Raw genomic sequence first — 17,117 nt, 5'->3', positions numbered from 1 at the left:
ATCATTTAGCCAGGCAGCCCAAGCACCATTATTTTGATTTATGCGACTTTTACAAATTCGAAATTTAAATTACGCACACACACACAGACTGTGACGGCTACATAGATATTTGGGTTAGCCGCTCTGTGACAGTTATAGAATTGTAATTCATCTTAAATGTGGTTTGCTCTCGCCCCTTGCTCTCGCCTTGGCCTCAACTTTGGCTTTCACTTTCCCTTTTTCTCAGTTTTTTTTTCAATGCGTAAATGAAAATGTTTGAAATGTTTGCCTTATAATTGCTTTTCTTCTTGACATTTTAGTTAAAACCAATAACAAAAATAAAAAAACAGTTAGGTTAACCACAAAAATGTGGCTTAGCGAACAATTTGCCAAGTGTGTTTGCTGCTGCTGTACTTAGACTCAGTCCATCTCTCTCTGTCACGCTCTATCTCTGTCTCTTTCTGTGTGTGCGTGTGTTTTGCAACTTAATTGAGTTGTGAATGCCAATACATGTGCTCTTACTCACTCACTCAGTCTCTCTCTCGCTCTCTCTTTCTCTCTCTGCCTCTCACTCTCCCTTGGGCCTGTCTATAAACCCAGGACTTGGCTCAGTCGTCGCATAATTAAGTTTATAGCTTAAATGGCACAACAAACATGCCCTGTATGTGTGTGTGAGTGTATGCTGTGTGGGTGTATGTGTGGGGCTGCTGCTGCTGCTGCTGTGGCCTGCAAATATTGATTGAGGCATTTTGTAATGTTGTCTGGCAAATACATAAATCATTAGAATTATGTCAAGCTCTGCTAATCGAGATTGAATATGTCTTTCAAGCCAAGCAACAACATACACATACCAAACACACACACATACATACATAGCAAACACACACACTTAAAGCATTAACAACCATTTGCACTTGCACACAAAATATTTAGCATTTGTTTTATGAACTTGGCTTGAAGTGTATTTGCAGACACGAGCGCTCTTAAATGTAACAAACACCTCATTGCAAATCTACTAACAACTATTAAGCATGGTCCGTGTGTGTGTGTGTGTGAGTTGTGTTTGTATAGGCATTAGTAGATAACATAAATGTCTTAGTAACATATCCGGTTTTATTGCCTGGCTTCAATGTTTGCCAGCTTTGTCTCATTAACCAACAGAGTGTATGTATGTGTGTGTATACACACACACACACATGAATTTGAGCATTTCGGTTTTGTGAAATCAAATGTGCAAAGCAAATGAAGCGTAATTCGAATGCCAACCTCCTCTCGCTCGCTCACTCTCTCTCTCTCTGGCTGTGGCATGAAAACTAATTATACTGTTAAATGCGTTTGTTTAACTAGGAATTTAATTAAGGTTATGCTTTTGTTTAGACTTGTTGTATATATATTCTGTGCAACATATTTGCCCTAATCTAGCCCCACTGTGCGCACCGAAAAACATGCGCAATTAAAAAATTACTTCACATACACAAAACTTTGCTGGCAGTTAAAATGCACATGAACGTTCTGTGGTAATGGCCAAAAGCCACAGCATAATGTGTGTTGGTGTGTGTGTCTGTGTATGGGGTCAGGGGTTAAGGCTTGTGGGCATGGCGCCATTCGCTAAAATGTCCAGCGACAGCGCGCAAATTATGTAAAAACACAACAACAACAACGGCAATGTTCATTTGCACTTAGAAATGCCAAAAAATAGCAGTGAACACAGAAAGTACAGTGCCTGCAAGCAGTTAATGCATAAGTTATCTATTTTTTTTATACACGTCTCAGTTATTTTTGGCTCGTGCCTTTCATAAATATTTATGCGCATACATAAAAATTACATAAATACATTTTTAATACAAATTTAATGCAAGGCATTTGGCTTTAGATAAGACGATTTGGTGTGCTGCACATGAAGGGCTTACAACCTGGTTGAAAGCATGCCATTAGGAATTTCGATTTCTTCGTTTAGCTCAAGTTTTTTGCCTTCAATAATATTTTATTTTGATATGGCAAACTTTTAAGTCGTACTCGAGTCTTATGTTATTTCTTTTAACTAGATATTCCTCATATAGACAAACTTTGCCAAGAGTTCAATTTTACTTATGAAAATATATATTTCGAAATATCTGCTGCTGAACGAACGCGTGGTCATAAATTAAAGACTCAATTGCATCAAGACAATATGAAAAGAGAAACTTTTATAATTTGACAATAAAAAAATTCAACTATGAGAATAAATTATAAATACTAAATAAATAAAAATAAAAAAAAAAAATAAAATAAAACTAAAAGTTTGTCAATTTATCCAGCTATAAAATTTTTAGTTTAGTTATTTAGTTATTTAAGCTTACAACTAAATTATAAATAATAATAAAATGAATGAAAATGAAAAAATAAAATAAATAAATAAAAAATAGAAAATAAAATATAAAAAATATAAATAATAAAAAATAAATAATAAATGTGAATAATATATTATAAATAATAAGCAACAAAGTACAATTATTTATATAAAATTGAAAATATTTATATATTTTGCATGCCATCTATACGTGTTTCTCTGGTACACAAACTATATGCACTCACTGTGCCACTAAGTACAGAAACTGTAGTGTGACAACAGCAATTACAATAACACATGCTACAGCCGAGGCACAGATGGGGCACAGTTTTGTGGTCGTTGCAGCAATTGTTGTTGTCGTTGCTGTTGTTGCTTGCAGTTAAGGCAGCAACGCGGACAACGCGACAAAGTCGACGAATATTAACATGTAATTACGTTTTAAGTGCTAAAAGGTAAAATTTATACAAGAAAAAAGTATAAATAAATAAATGTGTTAAACGTAATTGAAATTTAATTGAATGTGTCAGGTGCGCTAGCAACAAGAGCAGCAAGAGCAACAACAGCAACTGCCAGCAATTGTTGACCTATGTTGTTTGGCCTACACTGCACTACATGGCAGTAGGTTTTCTTTTTTGTAAAAGTCACGTAAATAGTTGGCTTGTGTTATATTTGACCAGGCCCACGGCACAGGGCATGTGTCATTTGCTTCTGCTTCACTAATAATGACGTCAGCAACATGCTGCAGAGCATAAAATTTATGCACAACTTGCTCTATGTGTGTGTGTGTGTGAGTGTGTGTAGTCTATATGTATAAGTGTTCTGTATGTGCATATATTTTGGCATTGACAGCGCCATCGACAGCAGCAGCAGCAGCAGCAGCAACAGCAACAGCAATAGCAGCCGCAGCAGTGACAGCAGCCAGCGAAAGGCATAAAGATTAATGACCATGCGCCATTTTCTGTTGCTCCTAGAATAGTTGTTGTTGTTTATACCCTAAACACATGGCAGTTGGTTAAAGAAGAGTGTATTAGCTCTGAACAGGTATATGTAGCAGGCTTAGCTTAGCTTCTTCTGTTAGTGATTTGTGGCTAACTCGAAAATTTTAAAAGCCAAAGCTTAGAGCGCCCATTAATATTTTCATTAATATCAAATAAAAGTAGTTTGAAAAACTTTTTGCAGTTTATCAAGACCAAAAAATTGATATTTAGATTTGATTCTCTATTTAACTCGAAGACTAAATGGATTGTATCTGTTAAACTTGTTATAAAGTCTGATTAGCTTAAGAATTGATCAATGTTTGCCTTGAAATCTAGTTTACAGGGCATCCTTTAGTCTTCCCCTACAGTTGTGCTGCATAACTTTTGGCGCTTCCGCTTGTAAACGACATCGTGCCATAGGCTTTTATTGTGTTCATAGTATTTTTTGGGGTTTTTGCCGTGCGCTGGACATGAGTTTCACTGGCTGCTGTTGTTGTTGTTGCTGCTGCTGCTGCTGCTGCTGCTATTTCTTGTCTCGCAGTTTCGTAAATATTGTTGGCACTTTGTCTTAATTGCTTAAAAATTACTGACATGGAAAATGAACTTGGCAACGTTGCGAATGTTCCAACATTGAGAGGCAGCAACAGCAGCAGAAGGAGTTTGAGTTGGAGTTGAAGTTGGAGGTGGAGTTGGAGTTGGATTTGGAGTTGGAGTTGGAGCTGTATAGCTTGGCTTGGGTAGTTAGGCCTGAAGATGGCTGTCGTCGACTGTTTGCCTGTCAACGAGTCGGCTTCTGCTGCTGCTGCTGCTGCTGCTGCTGGTTGGTAACGACAAATACTTGCAAATATTATTATTATTGTAGTCGAATTTCCAGCAACTATTTATCATGCGGGCGCAACAGCCAACAGCCCCAAAGGGCAGCCCAACAATCGTTTGACAAACTTAATTTATTAATGTACAGACGCTTGACAACAAGTAAATGGCGCAGACGAAGCCGAAGGCGGGGGCCAAGGCGGAGGCGCAGGCGGAGGCATTCACACGCAGGCGAGTCTTCTTGCTTAAAAGCACATTAATTTTCATTCCGTTTGCTGATAAGTAAAAGCTGGCTTTGAATTCTATTTTAAATATCAAGTGACAACTAGCAAATACTCGTAAAGTATATTATGGCCTGCCTCGCAGGAAGTCCAGGGCATTTTCTCGTAATTGTTTCATCATGGCGCAAGCACTCAGCTCCGCTCTGTGCCGCCCCACACAATGAGTTGCCATTCAGGCAGAAACGTAGCTGTCATGCAGCTCATTTGCATACTTTTGAGTGGCGCTCATCATAATATGAAATAGGGCCAGCCCCCGCTCCACTCCAATGCCAGCATCTTCAATTTCTTGGCGTCCAGCTGACAGGCAAAGACCGTGGCAAAAATGAGCCTTAGACTGCCCTGAGCCTGGGCAATTTCAACTGAATGCCACTGATTGATATGCATGCGAAATCTAAGCATCACTTGGCTTTATTTATTGACAGGCAATTTCGGGCACAGCCAGCATTTCAATTTGCCCAATTGACAGCCAAATCAGCGCCAAAATGATAGCAGCAGGCAAATACCAGTCCAGCCATATAAGCCTGTGAGAAACCAAACTCGGGCAATCAAGTTATGAGAGCAACTAACTATATGCAAGCAGGTAAGACAGAGCAGCAGCCAGCTGACTAGCTGAGATCTGCTAGCAACTACAAATTAGTTGATTATGCTAGAGAAGTGGGCATGAGGCTTTGCTTAAGCTGTATGTTCTTAAGTTGTGTACCCTTTGATACTTTGACTCTATAGATATTCTCTTCAATATGCTCAACTCTCAACACACGCCCATAAGAAGTTTAATTCATTAAGCTACGCCCACTAAATATCAATATAAAATTGCATATTGTTTAAAATTTGAAATAGCGTTAGCCCGCAGCCAAATGAATAAATAGATAGCTGCATCAATTAGTGCAAAACTAATAACAATTTACAAATCCATGGCTTAGTTTTAATGAGCTGCAACTAAAATGCGTATACGCCGCGTGGGCATAAGCATAATTGAAATTGCCTGTGCGTAAGTAAAAAATAAATGCAATTTGCTGCAAATGTATACGAGTGTGTGTGTGTGTGTGAGTTTGTTTGTATTGTATTTTACATAATTTATTGTTGGTTTGGCGCTGTGGCTGCGGCTGCTGCTGCTGCTGCTGCTGCTTTGTTTTTCTGGCTGGCTGCGCTAATTGAAACCGCCAAATAATTTGGGCACACATTTTGACCCGCAGCTTAGCCAATTAATGACCCAATGACATGTTGTTCAATGAAAATTGTGAAATTCCAACAGCAGTCAAGTGCAAGAGCGAACAATATTGCATTGCGTATACGCCACGTGGCGCGGGGCTACAAATTGCGGCTCAGGGCTCAGGGCTCAGGCGCTGCTGCAACTGCTGCTAATTTGGGGTTCGCTAAGTGTTCATTAAATGCACAGCAACTGCTACTGCTGCTGCTGTTGCTGCTGCTGCGGCCCATTGCATTCATTTGTGCGCACATTACGTATACGCGACGTGCGCCAGCGTGCAGTTAAGTGTGCCAAGCATACTTATATATTTACTTTTTTTATGCCCTATTCGTAGCACTATTGTCGTCAACTGCAGCTGAAATTAGCTGACATTGAGGCATTGCCTTGAGCACTTCGCCTAATGAATATGCCAGGCACCCACAAAAATCCAACTTAATGCCGATTGGGCATTAGATTTGCTTTTCATGGCCTGCAAATGGAATTCATTTCATTTACCGTTTGTAGTGTTCGAGGTGGGGTGGGGCAGGAGTGTGTTGTCGCTCCACTCAATACGATTGATTGATTGAAATGTTTGCAGCAAATTGATTGATGATATGCAGCGAGGCATGCCACATGCCCCATACGCTTCAATAAGTGAGAATTTATTTTAAATTGATATAGCCATAATGTGGCAGGAGGCGAAACGGCCGGCAGGCAGGCAGGCACGCAGGCAGGCAGGCGTAAACACAGCCTATGGATTTGTCAACCCTAAATGGCTAAGCATATTAACGGCACACACACACGCACGCACGTTTTGAGCTGTGCGACAGTTGGACGCGGTTTCTGGTTGCTGGGCACATCGTTTGTGAACAACAGCTGGCTGCGCACTGTGAATGGTTTTGTGAATTGGTTTTGAATGGAAATCGCATTTCACATTATGGCACAGCAAGTCTCGAAATAAAATAGCTAAGCCAGGGCAAAGCTAATAATAACTTCAATTATATTTGAAAATATCACAACAAATTTTAAAGGATTTCAAGGCTTTGCGTTGCCTTTTTATAGAAGATTTTTGTTTGCAGAACAACAATGGATAGAATATGTAAATAAATTATTATTTCGTGGAATAATTTAAGACTTAAATTTAGAAAATGATAAAAGCATTGTTGCTCGCAATTTAAATTATATTTCTTTTTGTTATTTGCATTGAAAAAGTCAAATAAAATGGAATTAACAAAAATTTCTTTAAAATTGCAAATTGAAAATTTATGCTATTCAGCTTGAAAATAAGGAATAAATATATTAATTATTATTTAAGCATTTGTCAACATTTTTAAAATAATTTTTACTTTAAAATTTACATTCGTAAATATTTATTTTTATTATAATTTTTATATATTTTTTTGGATTTTTTTTTATTTTTATCAACTGCCTAAATTTCTAGAAATATATTTTTTTCTCTGTAGAACGGCCAAAAATTCAAATGTTTTTCTGTTACATTTTTTATACACATTTTGCTGTTGCTCTGACAACTTAAAAATGTTTGCTTTGACCCTTTCTCCTAATTTGATGAATTCTAAAAATATTTATCTAGGGCATCTTCAATATCTCATGCACATTACTCAAGTGCTTGCACGCATTCCCATCCTTTGCTTTATTTATTCTTTTGCTATGTGTCTTAATGTGCGTTTCGTTTTGTTGCCAAGTGGATTTGTAAAGAGATTTGACATGCTAAAAACTTGATTGATTGATTTGCTCAGCTCACACACACACACACACACACAGGCACACACACATAATCGTCCACATATTGACAGAATACAGCCAAGTTTTTCTTTTGGTTCCCCATCTAAAAATTGTTCCCAGCCTTGTTTTACACGTCGCTTACAAGTGGATTTTTTGGGTCGTTTATCAAAATGTGTTGATTTTTACTTCTGTTTTTTTTTTTTTTTTGGAAAAGTTTCTCTTAATGTAATTACTTACCGATCGACAGCAATGGCAACCAGATGCAAAATGGATGCCGTGCAGCAGAGGACATCGCATGAGGTCCAAATGTCGCATAGCTCCGGTCCAAGTATCCAGCCTTGGCTGATCTGTGAGTGAGATAAGCAGAGAGGGAGAGGGTGAGAAAGAAAGTGTGAGTGAGAGGTCACACAAAGTTACGGCTTGGGGTCTCCAAGTGCCAGTGAAAAAGACAATAAAAGTTGATGGCTTATTAAAATTGATGTCACGCTGGGGAGGAGTTCAAGCGAGGCCTGACCATAATGTCATCTAATAACTGCGCAGGCAACGATTGCACTGTCCTTAAATGGCCAAAGCCTTCGTCCCGCTGGGCAGGACGACAATTGAGCGTATCGTACATTCGTTGAATGTGTGTCTCAAGCTTTTGTCGTAGTGGCAAGGCTTACGTTACGTTACGTTTAGCTACTGCTTAATGAAAGCCTGTTCTGTAGTGCTGCTTAATAATCGATAAAGAAATGAGTTTCGATACGCGAATGCTAAGTTTCAGAATTCCTTCATTATATTTACTAGCTGGATTTGTATGCATTATGAGCTATCGATAATATTTATTCGTTGATATTAGATTTGATATTGAATTTATCGATTTGTTATCGATAGACAACATTTACTTCTAAAGTCAAGACTTCTGACAATTTTGCAGTAAACAATTGTGTAATGTATCGATAACGTAAAAATATCGAGCGCTTAGCTGTTATCGTTGATTCACAAATATTCACTGAAAATTTATTTTTGTTATCGACAGCTTCGTTTTATGGAATTTGTAGGCAAATTAAATATATTCGTGCGTATTTGGCAAATTAATCGATAACGTAACAACACCATCAGCTTGTTATTGATATTTTTTTCATATGCCCTATAAAGCCAATACTCTAGAAACTTTGATACGATAAATTTGACATTTAGTTTTAATTATATTAATCTTTCAATAATTGAAAACCCCCAAATAATACATATCTCGGCTGCATCGATGATTTAATCGATAGTTTTCGTTGAAAACTAATCACGCTAAGCGTTTACAGTCTTTGCCATGCTCAAATTTGAGTTTGAAGTTAACAGCTAAAAACTCTTAAGCAACTTAATTAGCCATCAACATGAGAGACTAATTTATCCTCGTTTAAGTTAAGGGGCTTCGTACTCACCTCATAGACGGCGCCAAGGGGCATCACGAGGCAGGCCACAAATAGATCAGCCACGGCCAGCGAGGCAACCAGATAGTTGGCCACATTCTGTAGATTGCGCTCCAGTATAATGGCAGCTATCACAAAGACGTTGCCTGCAATTGTTGAAGAAGTTGTACTAATTCTTTAGAGAGAGATAGAGAGGGATAGAGAGAGAGATAGAGAGGAAATGCCAATGACAGCTGCACGAACTGTTGCCAGTAGATGAAGCTGCTGCTGCTGCTGCTGTTCAGCGAACTAATTGCGAAAATTGACTTGAGCGCAAAGTTTTCAATTCAATTAAGTACGTTGGCAAGTCAAATTTAGGCGCAGCTGCAAACCGAAACCAAAGTCGAAAGCGCAAACGAATGGTAAAATACGAATATACGTAAACCTGAAGCAAAATTAAAATGAAAATAAATTGAGCGAAAAAACGAAGCGAATGTGAAATACACTTACATTAGATGTAGAAATTTATAAAAATTACATTTATTGCTGATTGAAATCTTTTAAGCTAATGCTTGTATAATACACTATGCAAGAAAAAAGACCTAAATCTAGGTCTAAAGTTGATCTAAAGCTGAGTTTTGTGGGCTGAGCTTTGTGCTAAACCAGACTCTAACCTAAAGCTAGATCTAGGATAGCGTACTACTTAAGCATAGTTAATATATGTCTCTATATCCATTACATGAAGCAATAGATTCCGCTTCAGACTCTTCAACATATTTTACACTAAACTCTTTCCCGGCCAGTTACATATTCCATGGCATAGTCACAATTACCTCGCACAAGTGTATAATGAAAACGAAACTCAAACGAACGGAATAAAGTTTGTGAGAATTACGAAAGTTCTGTGCCGCAGAGCCGTGTGGCCAAACGAAATGGGAATCTTATTAAACTTGGCTGCTGCTTGAAGCTCGCTGAGCTGCTGCATTATAACACATTTAAAGAGGCAGCCAATAAGAGAGAGAAAGGCAGAGAGAGAGAGAGAGAAACAGAGAGGCAGAGAGAGGGCAAGAGGAAGGGCGCGCTCACTGTAACCGAATATCAGTGCACAATTGCCAACGTAGTTTTGCTATGCCACGCGTGGCGCCCCTCTCTTTGCGCTTGCCACATTCTGTTGCACTTGAGCCGACGCCGACAAAAGTTCACAAAAGCCAAAATAAACGACATGAGCTAATCGCGTTGTCGTAAACTTTTTGCCCCCAAAGCGCCCTGCTTCCTTTTTACTGCGTGGGCGTGGCACAATTGACAGCCAACACTGGCGCCATCTTTGATGGCAGAGTGGAAGCTGTCTATATATATATATATATATATATATATATAATCTTTTATATACAATATTTTTTTTTGCACCCGCTGTCAAAACTACTTGTGGCACACTTGAAAGCTGCAGCAAAAGAATTGCGCCCAAGACATGCAATTTGTGGCACATAGCAAAACACAGTGACACACACGGACACCTGTCAGGTGCAACGACAAAGGAACACACATGCAATTAGACACTTCAGTGTCAAAGTGAAGGCAAGCCGAGGGTCTCGCACGCTGTCCCTCACCTGCACGTTGCAGTTGTCATTGCTGTTGTTGTTGCTGTTGCTGCTGCTGGGGTGTGACGCTTAAAGTTGTCAGCTCAAGTCAAAGCCAAAGCAATACTAGGTGAACCTAACGTGGCTTTACTATATATAAATAGTTATATATATGAAGTTTTAGGCTTGTTGCGAAGATACAAAATAGTTTCTATATAAAAATCTGTATTCAAAAAATATTAGTGCTTCTGAGCACAAATGTTGGATAATATAAATACGCGATAAATATTGAGAGGAACATATTTTTTGTAAATTATGTTTTTGCTATTAGAATCAAAATCTAGGGGTTCAAAAAAATAGTAGTGGGTACTTAAAAATTAATAAAAATGTAAAAGTAATATTTATATATATATTCTTTGAAACTTAGTAATTAGGAAAAAATATATTTAATTTATTTTATTTGTTTTTCATTTCATTTATTTTGTTTTCTATTTTTAAGGTGTTGAAGTTTAAATTGAATCTGCAGTTGATAACTAATATTATACTATTAAAGCAAATTTAATTTATTTTGATTTCACATTGAACTTTGTGGAAACACATTAAAAATATAAATCAAAATAAATAAAATCAAATAAAACATTAAAATTAAATCAATTAAAATTAAATGACTTTGAAGAATGTTTCAATTGATTAACCAACTGAAAAGTAATTAAATGCACACTTTACATAGGTTAAAACCCGTTGATTTTTTAATTAAAAAGGCAAATAAAGAAAAGAACTGATTTTATTATAAGTTAATTGTTTATGTTAATAGAATTGATTATATATGAATTGAAATTGTATTAATCAATATTACAAAAAAATCAATTAAAATGTATAACTAATAAAGAAAATCCTAACTAATAAAAATGTATTTAAATTTTGCTTGCAGTTTGTAAAACAGAAACGAGCTTTAGCACTACTCAGCATTGGGCATTGGCTTAATAAATAAGTGATGTAAGTAATTGCTTTAATTTAATTTTTGAAACAAGCATTTATTTTTATATAAGCCGAAATTAGCTTTTATATTAAATTAGAAGGAAATCTGAATTAAATTCTTCGTGCCTTTGATGCTATTTAAATGACCATTTAAAGTCGTTTAAAAAGCAAACGCCAACCATATCTAGAACAATCACTAAACAAGTCATTTTGATGCTCGCTCACGATGTGAATGAAGTTTATATGAATGAATGAATGAAGTATGAATAGACTCAAGTAGTCTCTTTGACAGAGCAACAATGATAAATAAATTAAACTTGGGAGTGTTAGTTAAAGCCCTGTTGGTTCGCTCTAGATCTAGAGTAGTGAATCCAAAAATTTTGATATTTGTGAATACAAAATTTAGTTGCAGTGAACGAGTATTAGGCAGTCAGTTACGCCTGCGAGTGTAACATTCTGACTTGCTTTCAATTGGGTCAGCGGCCGTTGTTGTTTTATTTCATTTTCTAGTGTTTTCTTACATATTATTTTCTTTTAGCTCGCTCGCAAATAGAGCAGCCATTGGATAGGATTTTGTGTTTTCACATTTCACAATTTCACATTTCGTCTAGTTTTCTTGTTGGCTGCTTGGGAAATTAGCATTAGAGCTCATTAGCATTTCCTTTTATATGCTAAATGCTAAATGCTAAATGCTGGCACTCAAAACAGCATTCAAAGCAAATGCAACCACTGCCAAGTTCAAAAGTGAGGAAAACTCAAATGAAATCAGAATAAAAATGAAAACGAGAAACGAAAATGTGCAAAAGTGAAAACCCAGAATGAAAATGAGAGTGAGAATGGAAATGGCAGCGTTTAGTGTGAAAGCGAGCGAGGCGCCAAGTTAAAACTATACAAGAGAAAATAAATATAAAAAAACACACACAAATTAGAAGCAAATCAAAATGAATGCCAGATGGGAGCAGTAAAAGTCAAAACAAGCACAAGTGCATCCTGCTGGGAGTGTTAGACTAGCAAATACCCTAAGTAGTTAGATTGTTGAGTTGACTGAAGTCATTTTGATTGACTTTGATTCATAGCTAGAGAGTGGGGAGTGCGAGTAGAATTAAAGGCTATGTAGACTATATATATATATAATATTTAATATATAATATATAATATAATTTCAAACTCCTGTTGGGCTTAACTTGTTTTTAAGCAACTTCCTCTCATTTAAAAGCAAATATCTGTTAATCTTCCAGTTATGTTTAAAATGTCAGATTATTTATTTATCATTCTGATTTTGCTCACACATTCATATCCATCATCATTTCGTTCAATGTTTTTATAAATTTTTTTGTATGCTGTATGCTTTCTCTAGCCTTACTAATAACCCATATAAGCTATTTAACTATTCAGATTATTCATAAATATGTGAACAGAGCCAAAGGAATTTGTGCTTCAAAAAGTATTGCATACCTTTGGGGGCACGATTGTGCGCCTCATCCCATCATCATTTTGCTTAAAAATTGATATATTTTGTTGCTTCTGTCTCACTCACATTTTCTCTGTGACATTTTTTCCGCTTTAAGCATTCACAAAAGTTTATGGGGTATTTTTATTATTGATATGCGACGACCCTCAGGCTAACTAGTTATTAAGTTAGCATTCTCTAACTAATGTTATAGAACTTCTGCTTTTTCCTTACCTGCCAAACATAGCCTATCGCAAAATTAATATACCCCATACAAAATCGTGCAGGATATGCACAAATATGTGAATGGGCCTAGAGCAAATGTGGCGCAAAAAAGTGTAGCATACTTTGTAGGGCGCGATATTTAGATTTTTATGCTTTGGGGCTGTTGACTTTGGTGAGGCGTGTTTAAACGAAACGAAAATGAAATCTACTTAAATTAATGAAATCAATTCGAGTTACTGTTGCCTGCTGCCTGCTGTTTGTTTGCCTATTTGGTTGTTGCTGCTGTTTTCTCGTCTGAATGTTTTTGCGTTTTACAAAAATTGGTGTTGTTGGGCTGTGAAACTGTGATTGATTGATTGATTGTCTGTCATTTTGAATACGGCAAGCCTGTCGCTGCCTTGGCCTAGTTAAATGTGGCGTTTAGATTTTGTCTTCTGTTTGCCTTTGGATTTATGGCTAAATGCGTGTAATGAATGTTGCGCAACAACAACGCGAAGCCTTATTAATAACGAGAGCTTTTCCATTGTTATTGTTGTTGTTGTTGCTGCTGTATAATAAAATCAAATAATAAATAATATACAATGGCTCGGAAGCAGCCATAAATATCAGTTACGCGTATTTTATTATCTGCAACTGAGCCGAAAATGCTGAACAGGCGCAAAAATCTTGGAAGCACTTGATGTGCCACCGCCCCCCGCGCCCACAACCCCAACGGCTGCTGCTGCTGTCATTTGGCTTGCCTTATTGAATTGTTTGCAATATTCCCCATTGGTATGGCGCGTCGGATTTGTTGGCACGCGCGCGCGTGTCTGAGACTGAAGTCCATGGCATTTATTGTCTGTGGCGCAAATAATTATGTCTATGTTTAGGCTACAGCTTTGGCTTACGCATTGGCCTTATGCGCCCTAATGAGCTTTCCATGTTTTCACAACATTTTATGGCTGGCCACTGCCGGAGGACTTACCAATTATCGTGACGAGTATCATCAGACCGAGCAGCACCGTCGTGATGGCCATGCGCAGCAGCTGCGTGAAGTCATCCTCGGCCACTTTGCTGGCTGTGACATTGATCGCTGCGCTGCCATTTAACAGCTGCCCGCTGCCATTGACTAAATCGCCAAAGATGCTCAAACCGCCCGTCTCATTGCCCATGCCCTCGAGCAGCAGCGTATCGTTGAGTAGCATTGCTCCTAGACCGACAGCCACATTCGTATAATTATTGTCCGGACTTTTGCTGCCATCGGCATCGATCAGCTCGATGGCCGTTTTGCTGCCCAATGCACGATGTGCTGCCTTGGCTGTTATGCGCGCTGCAGCCGCTGCCACCGAGGCGCTGGCCGCAGCTGCTGCCAGCGCTGCGGTGGCCAGCGGCGAGCCAGGTGAACTGTTGGGGCTGGGGAAGCCAGTCGAACTGCTGCTCGCATTGTTCTCCAAGGCAGCGGCAGCCGCAACAGCTGCTGCTGCTGCTGCCGTATTCTGAAAGTCGCCATCATTATAGTATTGATTGTTGTTATTGCTGTCGCCGCCATTTAGCTCCTCCTCCTCCTCCTCCTGTTCAGGCGCATCGACGGGCTCATCGGGCCGCGGGTCGGCTATCAGATAGGCCTTGTTATTCATGCTATTCGCTATGTAGATGTAGTCCAGTGCGTCTGCAATGCAAATTGTACTTGATTAGCAAGAGGAACGATGAGATTTAGCAGCGCTTCTGTCACTTTAGCTTGCAATTATTGACATTTTTTTGGTTTTTTTTGTTTTATAACTTTAAAAAAACTGAAGCTGAGTAAGGCCCTGCATTAGACACTCTGAGAGAGTGAAGCTTTCTTTGCCTTTTGCTTAAAATTGCGCCTTGGCGGACTCCATAAAGTATATATATTCTTGATTGGAGCATCAAGCTGAGTTGGCCTAGACATGTCTGTCTGTCTGTCTCGCAAGCCACAAAAGACAGAGGCTTGAAATTTAAAAATTTTTTTTTCTTTTTTATTTTTTTTAAGTCTCCATAACATACAGCTCGGCTTTGTATGATAGTCATATTTGACTCGATAGTCATATTTGGTAACATGAATGCCACAAAAGCTAATGATTTACGGCTTATACATTTATTATGTAGACTGCTATAAAAAATACACAGATCTGGCAATTTTTGGTTTTTGATACCTTCCTTAAATATTTATTTTAAATAGCAGAGCCTTGTGCTTCGGCAAAGAGTCACATCTGAATGTCATTAATATGCTCTAAAAAATTAAGAAAGTTCATCTCGAACAAAGTTCTTCCATAACTAATTTCGCTCAAGCAGCCGCTGCGCATTAAGCAGAGCTGGAGCTAATGTGTGTCTGTATATATATAGCATGCTGCTAGGAAAGAAGTGTCAGAAGATGACAAATGTAGCAGGGTTCGGGGTATTTGCTAGTCATGCACTCTCGACTCGAGCAGGCTTACTCCTTACTGAGTTAAAATGCCGCATTTAACATGTTTTAAAAAAATGTTCAGGTAAATGTAACTTAATTTAATGAGCTGCAGCTGGTTTTAAATATTGCAAACTTTTTATTTCATGCATTTAGCTGCAGCTACTTATGGTTAACTTAGTTTTTTTTTGCTTTTGTTTGTGTTTCTGCTACCTACCATTAAAGTTGGTCGCGCGCGCCATTTTTATTGCAGCTGTAGTTTTTGTTTTGGCTGGTTTGTTGCAGGTTAGTGGGTAGTTGGCTTAATTGCAGCCGCAGCGGAAATGAGGCGAGTGAGCGTAGACGGAAGCGGAAGCGCGACTGTGCGACTAGGCAATGGCAATGGCAATGGTCGGGCAGAGGCGACAGTTGGAGTTACTCAGACGGCTTAGTCGTTGCTGTTGTACGTACATGATGATGATACACGCTCCCACACACACATACACTGAGAGAGAGATTGAGGGAGAGGGCAGATGTAGGCAGGCAGGCACAGGCAGGATGTATTCTGTTAACGAGCTTTTGAGTGTTTACACGAAGTCTCTTTTACAGTTTTCGGCTTTCACTTTTCTTTTGACAACTTTGCGCTGCTATTGTTGTTGTTGTTATTGTTGCTGTTGTTGCTGTTGTACTGGCAGTGTTGTATATGTGTTGCCAAGCTCTGCCGGTTCTTTTCCTCTTTTTTGCACTCCTTTTAAGCTCTTCCGTTTGTTCGCATGTGTTATGGCTCGTTTATGCGCTATTTTCATATCCTCAAAGTGAATTTCACATCCGCCAGCAGCATAACTTCACTCCACTCCACTCTCTAGTTGTTATTGTTGTTGTTGATGTGGACTTGATGTGAGCGTGGGCCAATACGGCCCGCATTAAACCGCATGCATTCGCACAGCTGCAAATGAAAATTTCAATTAGAATAAAATTTGTTGTTTAGCTATCGAAATTCGAATATTTTACAGCTAAATAATTTCCTGCAGCCGCTCTACACAAAGTCTACACAATTTATTGTACGTATATCAATTTCCTGCACATCGAGCATAAAGTGTAAATGAATTTGAATATTTCTTCTTCCACATTTGCTTGTTAAATAATTTAACGCAATTTTTGCAATTACGCACAATCACTTTGCACGATAAATAAAAATGAAGACGGGCACGCAACTTGTTTTCATTTCTCAGTTAAAAGCCAGTCGCAGTCGCAGTCGCAGTCTCCGCCTTGCCCGCCCCCTCTACACACACACACAGAAATATATGTATGTGTGGCCGGAAGTTTGCGTGCGTGCGACAGGCGCCATCGCTAGCGGCAGCTCTCTGCAGCAATGAAATAAATTTAAAACGCATAAAAAACGCAAGCAAGTAAGCAGTAAGTAAGAGTGTTCGACTGGAGAGTGTGGACTAGTACGTACTCTAGTTGGTTATCTGGGGTATGGTAAGCGGTATTTAAAAAAGAAAATATTTATATTGCATATATGCCTCGAAAGAGTATACATACTTAATATATAATCTCTTGCTTTGATAGTCTTCGAGTTATGCTAAAGGCAGACAAATAACTATCTTTAAACTTGAATATCTCGATTATTAAATGAGGTATTCTAAAAAGCAAATACTTCTATTTTGCATGTGTCTTAGAAGTATATATACACAAAATATTTTTTCTCTAGCTTTTATAGTTCTCGAGCGATGCTGCAAAAACCAAGTCCTTTAGTCAGCTTTTCCAGATTTAGATGAAGAGATATAAAGATATATCGGAAAAACTATTCATAT

The 17,117-nt window shown here is 38.2% G+C and overlaps 1 protein-coding gene across 1 annotated transcript in view; it reads right to left on the bottom strand.

Annotated features, from left to right (window-relative positions):
- The window catches only part of LOC111602348 (5-hydroxytryptamine receptor 2A), a 45,397-nt gene extending 29,157 nt beyond the window's left edge, over nt 1-16,240 (bottom strand). Inside the window, exons 1-4 of the mRNA XM_023319360.2 lie at nt 15,539-16,240; nt 13,885-14,568; nt 8,724-8,857; nt 7,546-7,655 (exon numbers count right to left, since the gene is read on the bottom strand). Of these exons, the coding sequence (XP_023175128.1) occupies nt 7,546-7,655; nt 8,724-8,857; nt 13,885-14,568; nt 15,539-15,563 (953 nt within the window). The 5' untranslated portion in view covers nt 15,564-16,240. The remainder of the gene's footprint in view (nt 1-7,545; nt 7,656-8,723; nt 8,858-13,884; nt 14,569-15,538) is intronic.
- Nucleotides 16,241-17,117: the final 877 nt, after the last annotated feature.

This window comes from Drosophila hydei, unplaced genomic scaffold, assembly GCF_003285905.1.
Source record: "Drosophila hydei strain 15085-1641.00,03,60 unplaced genomic scaffold, DhydRS2 tig00008122-arrow-pilon, whole genome shotgun sequence".
Taxonomy (NCBI): domain Eukaryota; kingdom Metazoa; phylum Arthropoda; class Insecta; order Diptera; family Drosophilidae; genus Drosophila; species Drosophila hydei.
Note: the sequence above shows the minus strand (reverse complement) of the source record. Positions and strands in the feature narration are given on the sequence as shown.